The 12,144-nt window shown below is 50.8% G+C and overlaps 3 protein-coding genes across 3 annotated transcripts; 1 reads left to right on the top strand and 2 right to left on the bottom strand.

Moving 5' to 3' along the window:
* Positions 1–679: 679 nt before the first annotated feature.
* On the bottom strand, positions 680–2,230 carry COL26b_014324 (uncharacterized protein; the record flags this gene model as incomplete). Its single annotated transcript, XM_053186899.1, has 5 exons — positions 680–1,302; positions 1,364–1,512; positions 1,594–1,717; positions 1,774–1,903; positions 1,964–2,230. 5 exons carry the CDS (start codon positions 2,228–2,230, stop codon positions 680–682), a joined length of 1,293 nt encoding a protein of 430 aa, XP_053029158.1.
* Positions 2,231–4,578: 2,348 nt separating this feature from the next.
* Positions 4,579–5,430, top strand: COL26b_014323 (uncharacterized protein; the record flags this gene model as incomplete). Its single annotated transcript, XM_053186898.1, has 2 exons — positions 4,579–4,631; positions 4,884–5,430. 2 exons carry the CDS (start codon positions 4,579–4,581, stop codon positions 5,428–5,430), a joined length of 600 nt encoding a protein of 199 aa, XP_053029157.1.
* A 3,373-nt stretch (positions 5,431–8,803) lies between these two features.
* Positions 8,804–10,672, bottom strand: COL26b_014322 (uncharacterized protein; the record flags this gene model as incomplete). Its single annotated transcript, XM_053186897.1, has 2 exons — positions 8,804–9,550; positions 9,602–10,672. The coding sequence occupies 2 exons, from the start codon at positions 10,670–10,672 to the stop codon at positions 8,804–8,806; spliced, it is 1,818 nt and encodes a 605-aa protein (XP_053029156.1).
* Between the last annotated feature and the right edge of the window lie 1,472 nt (positions 10,673–12,144).

Raw genomic sequence — 12,144 nt, 5'->3', positions numbered from 1 at the left:
GCCCGCGGCTGGCTGCGAGGCCATCGCGGGCGAGGGTTCTAGTTGTGTGGGATGGGTTTAGCAGTGTTAGTGTTGATATGGCGGACCCAGCGCAGCACTAACAGTGGGTGCTGGTGGATTGGTATGTAGGAGGAGGGTGTGATTATACCAGAGAGTGCCGTTGCTTCGCCTCCGGGATGAATAGTGAGGAGACGAATATGACCATCTGGAAGATCTTGGTAAACGGGATGCATTGCAGTGAAATGCGGCTAAAGCCAGCAGCCAATGGCCAATGTTTATTGCAAGTACGGCTTCCGCAGACCGCAGGCCGACTTTGCCAAAATGGAAAGTTGAGTGATTGAGGAGGTGTGGCAGAGCGAAGAGCGATTTCGCTCAGCTTACTTGTTGGTTGGAAATCTCTTGAATATTCTGATTGGTTTCCATACTCCTGCCTACTTTTAATTGGCCATGTCCCTCATTAAAAACATGCAGAACGAATCCCGACGTTTATTCGCTCAAGATTGCAGCAATCGAGAACAAAAGTCCCCTCCGAGCAGTGGATGTTTTGAATTCTGCACACTTATTCTGTAAAGTCACAGGAAATCAACCAAAGCTAGCATGGCCAATATGAGGTCCGTTCTACTATGAAATCATGAGTCAATGACCATGTCTCTAACCAAGATTGGTACAAACAAGAGCGCTATGGAAACTCAACCTCAATCAAGCTCTCAACGCCCTTTCCTCCACCCCAGATCTTCACAATCTTCAACCCAGCAATCTTCTCCAGAAGGTTGTACCAGTCACCCTCGGTGCGCTCCTTAGAGCAGAAGAGTGTTAGCATGACCATATCAAGCGCCGATGTCTCCCACCAGGCACCAGTTGACGGAATGACGTTCTCGTTGATGAGCAACTTGCTGTAGCCGGGCTTCATGGCGGCCTTGATCTGCGCAAGAATCTTCTCGCAGACATCATCAGGCCAGTCGTGCAGGCATGAGTGCATGTAGTAGGCACGGGCACCCTTGACGGGCTGTTCTGTTAAGAAGTCGTGGCCCATGGGCGTGATGGCTGGCGTCAGCTCCTGGATCTGTCCGATGACCACAGGCAGATCCTGCAGAATGAGCTTGCCCGGTGCGTCAGGGTGGTAGCGGTGGAATTCGACCAGGTCGTGACCGATGCTGCCACCGATATCCACCAAGAAGGGGGCGTCGGCATTCTTGTCGGCGCCTTCGATGAGCCTTTCCTTGACGGGGAAGACTCCCGGAGCCATCCAAGGGTTACGGCCCTGACGGTAGCCGGACATGTGGTGGTTGAAGTGAGTGCCGTCTGCGGTTACTTCTGTCAGTACAGGTATCCATGCGAGCTTATTTGTGACTTTAGAACTTACAGCCCAAGTCTTGTTGCCATGAAAACATATCCTTATCGGTGTTGTAAGCGTACATCATAGATGTATCCTTTGCATCGGTCGGGTTCTTGAAGCCTCTCTTGCGAGAGTACTCGTGGAATCGTAATGGGCCAGCGCCGGTGCAGGAAGTCCTGGAGGCGTCATGATGTTAGTGAACCGTTACATAGAGATAATACGTGACTTCCGAAATGGAAGGCAAATTTAAGACTCACATGGCAATGTATCCATCTCCAATCATGGGAAGGCTGAGCGACTTTGAGAAGTTGGTGGGCTGGTACTCGTCGAGGCCGGTCTCCTTGATGTATCCCATAGCACCAAGATGGCGCATGAGACGACCTAAAATGGGCTGTTAGTCGAACAAGTGTGAGAGGTAGATTGATAGGGAGACTTACTCAGGAGAGCTGGGTCAACACCAAGGGCTTCGGCCAACTCGGTTACCTTTTGGGGTCTATCGCCATTCTTGGCCATGAGCTTCCACAGGCCTGAGTCAACACCAAAGTTGATACCGGCAATGGCACCGGTCTTGCGGAGAACTTAGTTAGTTTACATGGAATAGTAACAGGTGCCGAGGCAGAAGCCTACCTGTGCCCAGCAGTGCTTGATCATGGTCTCTCTCGGAGCCTCGAGAGCTTGGACAATGGACCGAGCCTTCAGCAGGAGCTCGTGACGGGCTTCTTGGCCACCAGTGGACAAAGAGCCAATCCCAGCATTAAGCTCCCTCAGCAGTCCAGGAACTGCTGCCAGGTCATTGGGGCTGGTGGCAATTGAGGGGTCGACGACTGGGGCGTCTTTGGTGCCATTGGTGCCATTTGTACCGTTCGTACCGTTGGTGCCGTTTACAGCTGGCATCATGAATATAAATAACGACAATGAATGAAGTAAGCTGAGGAGAAGTGAAGAAGCTGGGGCCAGACTGACATGGCGCTTCCAAGGCGAGTAGTTATATCGCGCCGCGAAATCAGTCGGAAGGAACCTCTTCGGAAGTCGGGAAACACAATGGGCATCTGCATTTGCTACAGCCCCCACGTTCCGTAAGTTGTTTCTATGACCCCTTTTTGTGGTGGGAATCGAGGTCCTCAGAAGGTGAAGGGGAGTTGGAGAGCGGCGGAACTGGCGTCTCTCCTGATGCAGCACAGTTGCTGGCAAAGCAGATCTCGAGGTCCAGTGCTCCATCCCACTTCGTCCGGGCCGGGATCCCGAATCCCCGTCCAAATACAGTTCTGACAATGTCAACGGGACCTTCCGCGGTTAAAGTAGAAGGCTGTGTGGCCTGCACGCTGCCCCGGCTTGTGAAGACCGGGGCCCCGGACCACCGGCCCCACCAGTAACCATCTTCCGGACCAGGCCCGAGCAGGGGGCAGATGCAGTGTTGGTTGATAGTCACAGTTTTGGCTACCAACCAACAGCGCGAGAGCCCAACAGTAATCCCCAAACGGAAATAATTACTCTCGGTCAACACTGATCGGCCGCCGTCCTACCGTCCGAGGCTTGGCCACATTCTGCTCAACGCTCGCAGCCCATGTTTTTGGAACAAAAGAATATTGGGCCTGACGACACAGCTCCATATATCTGCAGCCAGACACACAACATGCTGTTGGTGAAGGCTCGGCTGTCGGGGTTCCAGCCGGGCACCTAGACAATGAAGACATTTCTGTGCCCACGAACAGCCCATGTGGCCTGTCCATGGGCCGGGCTAACTTCCCCAATGGGACAATGCGGTTGCCAGGCATGTTCCAACACGATGAAGAACACGTCCAGACTCCAACAGATGAAGACTGCTTCCAACATGTTACATATGGAGATTCCTTGCAATATAAATGGGACCTGCGGGTACTTCCAACAACACAAAGACGATTCTTTTGCCCAAAATGATCAGACCGATGGTCTTGGCTTGCTATGCCTGAAAGTTGACGCCTGTTCCAACAAGTGGTTGGAGAATTTCAACTCGGGATTCTGCTGCAGCCCGTATTTCCGCCACGTTCAATCGTATGCAACACATTGCAGAGGGCCCACAGCCTCCTAGTGCTTCGTCTTTTGGTCTGCTCGTTGACTGATCTTCACGAATCGTGATCAAGTATCAGGAGGATCAGGGGCGGGATGTGGGATTATACTGGATGTGGCAATGCTATCGCCGACCGAAAGCAGACACACAGATTTTACACGTATTGTCTTCTCGGAGAGAAATTTGAAGGAGTTTGTTTCGAGTCTAATAAGTCGGGCAAAAGAACCCTGGAGTTATGAAAAATAGCTTGGGATATTGAAAAAATGAGCATGATCGGCAATCGGCAATTTTTCATACGTACCGAGAACATGGTCCGCGAGCAGTCTGGTCGGCTTGCATATATTCTTCGAGCTCCTGCATGCGTCCGAAGCTGTCTCCGGTCTCCGAGATCCTTCCGCATGCCCGCATGGTCGCTGAGGAATTCTTTTCTCCAACTCCAACATGTCGAGTCCACCGGAGGATTCCGATGAGTGGAAGGCCCAGGACAAAGGGCTCACCATCATCGTCGTTTGCTGGATTGTCACGGCCATCAGCACCTGTTTCGTTCTTGGCCGAGTTTATGTGAGGGGGAAGATTATGAGGAAATTCCACAGCGATGACTGGTTCATCATCTTAGGGCTGGTGAGTGTTTCCTTTACCGCAAACTTTGTTATACAGAGATCCCCTTTTGCGTACTAATCAACCTGTGCCGTCCTTCAGTTTTGTGGTTACATCTCGACGGCTCTGTCCACGATCGCGGTATCCTACGGCAATGGGAAACACATGAAGCTTCTATCGACCGAGCAGAAGCAAGGCGCCATCTTATGGACAACGGCTGCCTTCTGCCCTGGCATCATGTCTTTCGGCCTTCCCAAACTAGCCGTGATCTCTCTTCTGACGCGGCTCATGAATCCAGGGAGGTACCATAAGTGGTTCTTGTGGTGGATGGGAATCTGGTGCCAGTTGACGCTCTTCGTGACAGCAGGGCTTCTCCTTGGGCGCTGCACGCCAGCCAGGTCACTTTGGGACTTTTCTGTCACGGGCCAATGCTTCAGCAAACAAATTTTAGTCGCGTATTGCATCTACGCGGGCGGTATGACGACCCTCTGTGCCCCACAGCTCTCAGCTTCTAACACAATTTTCCTCAACAGCATTCTCAGCGTTTGTTGATGTTTACCTGGCTGTGTATCCGGCAATAGTGCTCTTCGGTCTCCAAATGTCGACCAAGAAGAAAGTCGCTCTGTCCTGCGCCCTGGGTATTGGTTCAGTGTATGTATTATTCATCTCGCACGCATCATTGTTCGTGACTACTGTGACTAATGGCCGAATCATACTTCTGGTGTTGTTGCTGTTTACAAAACAACTCGTATCCCGTCTCTCGCAAGCGATGACTTCTCTTGTAGGGCCTCTACCTGCGCTTTTCCGTCGATGGATGGAGACTCGCAAAGCTGACTTTCTTTTGCTTCCCAGATGATACCTCTGATCTGGTTATTTGGACGGTGTAAGACGAACCCACCCCAGACACATTGAGCCAAATGGCTACGTGCTGCCAGCGTTCTCTGAAAACAGCATTCTAATCGCGGAATTTGGCAGTGTCGAGGGCAGCACCATCATCATTGCGAGCTCCATACCTGTTATGCAACCACTCCTCGAGCTCATCCTGCGACGCAACCCCTTCAGTTCCGGGAAGGGATCCAAGCAGACACCGCAGTATTACGAGCACTACGGCTCCCAGAGCAAATCAAAATCGCGCGGCGGCGGCATCGAGCTCGGCCAACGCAAGCCCAAGTCCAAGCCCAAGGACGACCTCGGCCTTACCATAATCGAGAGCGACGACAGTCAAGAGAACATACTATCCCCAACAACCGGTTCAAACAACCAAACCTCCACATCATCGGGTGCCCCGACCCTCACAAACAACAGCGACTCTAGCCGGCATGCTGCGGATGGGAAAATCGTCCGGACCGATTGCGTGAGCATTTCCTACGAGGAAAGAGGACGCACTCAGGAGACATCTGCTTCGAGCAGGTGGAGGGGCCATTTAAGCCGAAGTTCATTTCGCGTTTAAAATGGATCGATGCATGAAGTAAGCTGGCTGGCTGGGTTGTTGAGAGTCTGTCGGGCATAAATATTCTCGGAATGCCAACATCTACGATTATTCTCGGGAATACTGGCTCGATACACTTGTACTTGTACACAGGGTTACAAACACGCTGGTCACCTTCCGGACAAAAGTTGGTGGAGTCAACAGTAATTTCGTCAAAGGTGCATGCAATAGTTGATGAGAGGTTATCTGTATATCAAAATGTATTTCCGCTTCGCGTTCGCGATGGCGACGACGCTGTCGACATGAAAGCGCTTCCACTTGTGGGACTCGGCTGGTCCGCATTAAGGGAATGAATATCTTTCAGCCTCCTCGCAGATTCTCCAGGGATTGATGATGTGTGTGAAGGCGGGTTGATACCGATCTTTTTCTTCATCTTTGGCACAAGTTCACGCCACAGTTGGCGTACAGATGGCAAGCAAGCAACAATTATACCAACAGAAAGCTCAACATATGACCACATGTGTAGCCAAAAGGCATCATCTTCATAGGTCAGCGGAGTTGGTCATGTGGAGTCGGATGTCGCAACTTACACGTTGGATCTGTAAAGTTACGGAAGTTTAGCAACACTCGTAGACGTATGATGCTGACGATAGTGATGCTGACTGAGTTAGTCTATGGGGATTCGCGTTGATTGAATGCAAAAGCTCACATGATGCCCAATCCAAACATACAAAGGATCTCCAGCTTCTGTCTTTTCCGTAGATTCAACCAGAGGACCTGCGTTACTGGCAAGACTAACATCCAGACATCCAGAGCGATGTTAATTGCCCCGTGCGATACTAGCATGGCGGTGAGGTTCACGCAGTACCCAGGATGTCGCCCATCCCAGCCTTCCCAGGCAAACCAGAAAGGCTTGCACTGATTCAGATTCGCAATTGTGAAGGCGATGCAGTTAAGAATGTTGAAACCTTGAGTGCACCAGAGAATTATCGTGAACGTAGGACTGACGAGATTGAAAACCCGTAGATAAAAGAATAAGATCGATGCCTTCAGTGTTCCAATGCTCACGGTGTAGATTATTTCGAAAGCGAAGAATACCTGATTGGAATTAGTCACGTATACAATAACTTTTGCTCTTGGGAGTCATGTTGGGAATCGTTGGTATTTCGGGGCTGTAGCGCCTTACTCGCATGAATCTATTGATTTCGTCGTGGGATAGTGACCACACGTCTCGGCCAATGCCAAGCTCATAACCTGAAGCAGTATCAGACATCAGTCTCAACTGGTACGGCAGAGATTTTCAGTACCGTAGAATTTCGAAACCGCGAAAGAGAGAGTGAATAGCTATACCCGAATTTCAGCAAGCTGCCATGCAACGCTTCGTGGGCAAGTACTCACATATCCGAGTATCAAAGTCCAGTCATCTAGACCCCATTGGGATAACTTCATGGCTTTGGCGATCTGTCGCAGGAAGAAAAAGACGGCGGTCACCCCAACAATGATTATCCTCCCTGCCACCGATCCCTGCTGATCGGAATATGGATAGTCGCACCATGTCCATGTTGCATTCTTAGCCTCTGAATACTCGACACATTAGTAAAGTGAGAGCAGTCGCTGAGTGATTCATGAACAACGATGATCAAAGATGCATCAAGTGTTGCAGAACGTCGCGGTCTTACCGAATAGAGGCCCGATGTCACAGAATGCGCGAACGCAAACCCGGTAGGTTTCTATGAAACTATGGTCTTTACAAAGACATTCTGAATTGAACTCAGCCACCCCACAAGATGAGGTGAAATTAAGAGCTTCAGTTGCGCAAGGGGCCTGTCAAGGAGAGCTCGTATTAGTGACACGAAGCTGACGAAGCTGGTAGGCATCAGAAGAGAGAATACTCACAGCACAGCTTGGTAGGCCCGCCAACAAGCTGGAAAATGGAAGCGCCATTGATCAATGTGACGGCCGGGGAGCGAGGGTCAGAGAACCGTCATCGGAACTCTCGGAGCGGGGTGGGACCGGCGGGTCGTCCAAAAGAGCGGAAAGGGGAAGAGCGGAAAAAGATCGAGAATGGTCCCGGTGGGAGACGTGAGTTTATGTTGCACAAAGTTTTATCTTTTCGGCCGTATGTGGGAGGGCACTTTCCTCCGGCAGAGAGAAATTTGTCTCGTAGGGCATTCCAGCTCTGGGCAGAGGAAAGGCCTTCCCATCATGCGGGACTGCCTTCGGGAAATCCAGCAATGTTAAGAGATCTAGCCAGAAAGCCCAGGAACCTGGTGGCTGGACCGTTTCCGGCCGATAGGCCCGCCCGCAGCCCTTCGCGATGAAGAATGAGGCGACCCTTTGAAGAGCCAGCGGACCCTTACCTCTTAGCGAGAGACACAATGACGCCTCCAAAGGGGGTTCCGGGAAACTGGTGATTGGGCACGCGACTAGAGTGCGGAGAATGTCCGCATCGAAAGTCCGTGATATTCGGCTCGCTGAGGAATGTTTCTCCCACATCCCTTGCGGGATGGAGAAGTCACCCGGGACGATTGAAGGTTCATAACACCACCGAATTATTGTCCAAACAAAAATGGATACGGGGCAACGACTGAGAGCGGGAAATAACTGAAGCCTGCTCATTGAATGAATGAAAATTGAGCCGTGGAAGGTTTCTGGCGCGTAGTTCCACGATAACGGATAAGAGCTACCGATGTTGCGCTGACACAATGCGGTGCGGCTGGTTGAGCGGCTATCAATGGAGGTGCATGCATCGAACACGTGAGAGAACTACTCATACAAAAACATCAGGTAATACTGTAGGTTAGCTAGTCTTCAGCTATGAACCCAATTCCGCCAAATAAGGTTAGTGCTGCCGCCATCGTCCTCCGGAACCGTACCGCTTCGCCTGCCAACGATGTCCTCCAAGATCCGATTGTGCCAAGAGATTTCATACCTAACTGCCTTATTTCTAGTCTCCCGATTCCGCCGGAGATTTTCTCCTTGTCGTTGGAACTTGGAAGACATGTGGTCTAGATCGAGCGCATTCATAAAGGCGGCCGCACTGCCCAGCTCGACGGCGCCGCCGAGCATCGCCGTTCCACCCCTTCCGCTCCGCCCCAGCCCGCTCTCTTGGACCGTGGTCTTTTAAGGTTATGTGCTTCTTGTGTGATAAAACGGCACCTATGCTTGGGCTGGTCTCTCCGGTTGGCGTTTATGATGGGCTGTGGTCTTCGAGCTGATTCGCCGTACCTGATCGCACTAACAGTATGATGCCAGCAGGCGATTGGGGGTTTGTAATGACTGACACATGTTATTATGATATTCACTCCATATCCTCATGTCATGACTCATTAAATAAACCAAGATCAATTTAGATATAGTACAGAGCGCTTGCTAGCCATTCTCATGATACATGCTACTTCCTTTCCACCTTTCGTAACCGAACATAGTTCTTCAAGGGTTTGTGTGTCACACCATCCTTCGCCTCATACCCGCTCAGCTCCTCTGAGCACTTCAGCAGCTCGAATTTCCACACAATCAGACTGAGTAAAATCCTCAACTCTACGTATGCCAGTCTTCGACCAAAGCAGCTGCGTCTGCCCATTCCGAAGGCAATCTGTGGTCCAGCAGAGGAATCGAACTCATATTCAGGGCCAGTTCCGTTCAATTGCTCCTTCTCTCCTTGAGTGGTGACTGGCACAAGCCAGCGTTCAGGGCTGAACACCTCAACATCGGCAGGGTTCCAGTTTGGTATCTTGCCGCGGTTCTTGACGGCAAGATGATATGTCTCGTTTCGTTTCGTGTCGTCGATCTCGAAAGCTGGTGTGACGATGCTGGCTCCCTTGCCGAGGGAAAAGACCATGGTGCCCTTGGGAATGTGATATCCAAGAAGGATTGTATCCTCCATGGCCTCTCTTTCAACTAGCGGCGCAGTACCAGCACATCGGAGGACTTCCTCCATCGTGGCATACAGGTAAGGAACGTTGATTTGCATGATCTCTTCGATCCGAAGGTTTCGATTTTCTGCGTACGCTGCGGAGTACCCATCCTGCATTGCCTTGCGAAGCTTGGTTTGGATTTGGGGGCAGTCAGTGAGGTACTTCAGGGCCCATAGCATGGTGGTGCTGGTGGTATCATGGCCGCCGGTGAGGACGCCGAATAGCTGCACGATGTGTTAATCTTCGAAACTGGATGCGGGTAAATGAAGATTTACCTCGTCTTTCATGTTGGGTGCCAAATGATTCGATGTCTTCTTCTCTTCTTGGGCTATCTTCCTCTCTCTCTGAACCATCAAGTCCACCGCAGATCGCACCCATGTGTCATCCCCTCCACTAGCATTTTGTCTGGTTGTAGCTTTGTTCAACTCCCTGACTATAAACTCGTTCTTGACCCGCATCGTCTTGTTCAGGGGTGGGAGCTTCTCGATGATTCTCCACTTCAATACGGGCCAAGGAGATCCATGCAACCTCTCGATATTGATGCTGACGTCGAGAATGGATTGAATGACCTCGTCGGGTTCGACCGTGGGGAACTTGACCGCATCATCCATAGATAGCCCGTCCCGGAGTCTTGCAACCTGTGTTTCGCTCAGGTCGCGGATGAGATCCGCCACCGGCTTCGTAGCATTGTGTGGAAACTGTTCGCCGAACGAGAATGCCGTCACAGCGTCCAAAGCTGTGTAAAAGATATCCTGGTAAATATCAAACGGACGCCCCTCCGCGATTCTCGTCTTCTCGGTCCATAAGTTGATCAGATTGACGACATTTGCGTAAATAGCTGGCGCCGCAACATTCTGCAGGAAGGGTGGCGACATGAGATCTTGCAGCAGCCTTCGGTTCGCCTTCCACTGGTCTCCGGTTACCATTGTGATTTGATGATTTGGAGATGGACCTGTGAAGAGGTCACGCAAGATCTTGCCGCGATCGAACTCTTTACGCCGCATGCACATATCCTGTGCTTCGCGGAAATCGCTCAATAGGACGATCGGTGGCGAAAGGGGTCGAAGGAAGATCTGGACGACAGGCGAGTCGAACTGGGCTGCTCGTCCAACAAGCCATGCTGACAGGTCTCCTGTACGTGCCACGGTACTGGCAAGGTCCGGAAGATCACCCATTATTCTTTTCGTGGAATCGGGGTTGTACGGGATACCTTTGATCGGCTTTGGCAGGGCCTTCTGGTAGAGACTGTACAGCAGCCAGCCCGACAGGCCAAGGGTGAGGAGAATGAAGCCATATCGTTTAGGGAGAGATCCTGCCTCTTCCACGAGATGAGCGCTCTGAGACATGTTTACATGTGACATATCGAGTATGCGTTGAGAAACGAGACGAACGAAACTACGTCGCTAAGCAGATCATAGGCCGTTTGATGGAGCCAGTAAGACTTTATATCAGGCAACTCCTTGGTTTTCCTCCAAACAGCTGCATCAATGCAGTCCTCTGTGGTTTGATGGCAGCCAAGAAACCTCCCTTGTCGTGATCCAAGGAGCTGTCAGTTTCGGGCTTAGCTTGGCTGCAAGCGCATCGTCACATTCCTCCTCCTGAGGCAACTGAAAGCGGTGAAACCACGTGCTGTTGAAAGTTTCCCCGCGGCGGGTAACGAGCTGCATTCCATAAAGGGTAATGACCTGGGTTAGCACTTCCAGCCGATGTCAATTGAGTTGAACACTCGGACCTCTTGAGGATGGCGACACTCCATGAACCCGTTGGATCCTTGAGCTTCTTTCTTTTCTTGGCACATGATCCATGATGATTGGATCGTTGATCAATTTGATTAGAAAACACTTCTACTAGAACAAAATGAGAGTTCAACGTCAATTTGAAACATCCATACCGCCGATGTGGTACTCTCGACAAAAGACGAATAGGGCATTTTCCTCGTTGCGAACGACAGGACGAACTTGGGGCAGTCTGAGGAAACGGTCGTTTTCGGGTCCCGAATTCCGTCGGCCGGCTTGCGGATGACTGCGGTCGCCGTGAATTGTTCGATGTGATCCTTGATTAGAATTCAACAACGTAGATGCCGCCCGGTAAGCCTCGATAAGGTAGGATTTGTCCCTCTACACATGCAAAACTTACACGCTGTTGGCCAGGAGCTTGACCAAAGTGCTACTGCACTGAGAAACCTCCTTGTGTCAAACTTTTGCTTAGATTGGCCTCTTCTAGAATGTCCTATCGTTCCAAAAGCCCATTTTAGCATTATTAATTGCATCTGATAGAAATGTATGCGTACGCTGCATACGGTTGGAATATTGCCAAAGAGCAGACGATAAGGAATAGGCAACAAAGCAAAGGCAAGCATTATTGGAATACCGTCTGAGCCCGATGCAACGTGTACCAGGATGCCTTTGATATCAAAAATGGTGAGCTCGGAACCAGTCACTTCCAATCAAGATTGTTAGGTCCAGGGACGTGCTGTACGTATTTATGAGTCGTCATAGGATGAATTCACTGGACTCGGTGTCAAATCCTCTTTGGGTAAGTGCCCGAGTTTCTAGCTTTCTTCCCGACTAAAAGAGTTCGTCCGTCTGCAGCCTCCACCTGTCAAGTAAACTCCCGCGCGTTCCGCGTTTCGCACAGTTGAAAAAGTCCCACATTGAGTAAATGTGCGTGGTGCTGAATGATACGAATGGAATATTGAGATAGAGTAGTTAGGAAGGAATCGGGAACCACAAAAGATACTCAAGTAGCATGAGCTGGCCTTACTCTGTTGGTGTTCTATTAGACAATACCTTGATTGCAAATTCCGACCTGTCTGCTG

Source organism: Colletotrichum chrysophilum (genome assembly GCF_026319265.1).
Source record: "Colletotrichum chrysophilum strain AFK26 chromosome Unknown scaffold_336, whole genome shotgun sequence".
Lineage (NCBI taxonomy): Eukaryota > Fungi > Ascomycota > Sordariomycetes > Glomerellales > Glomerellaceae > Colletotrichum > Colletotrichum chrysophilum.
This window is presented reverse-complemented; position numbering and strand designations above follow the sequence as displayed.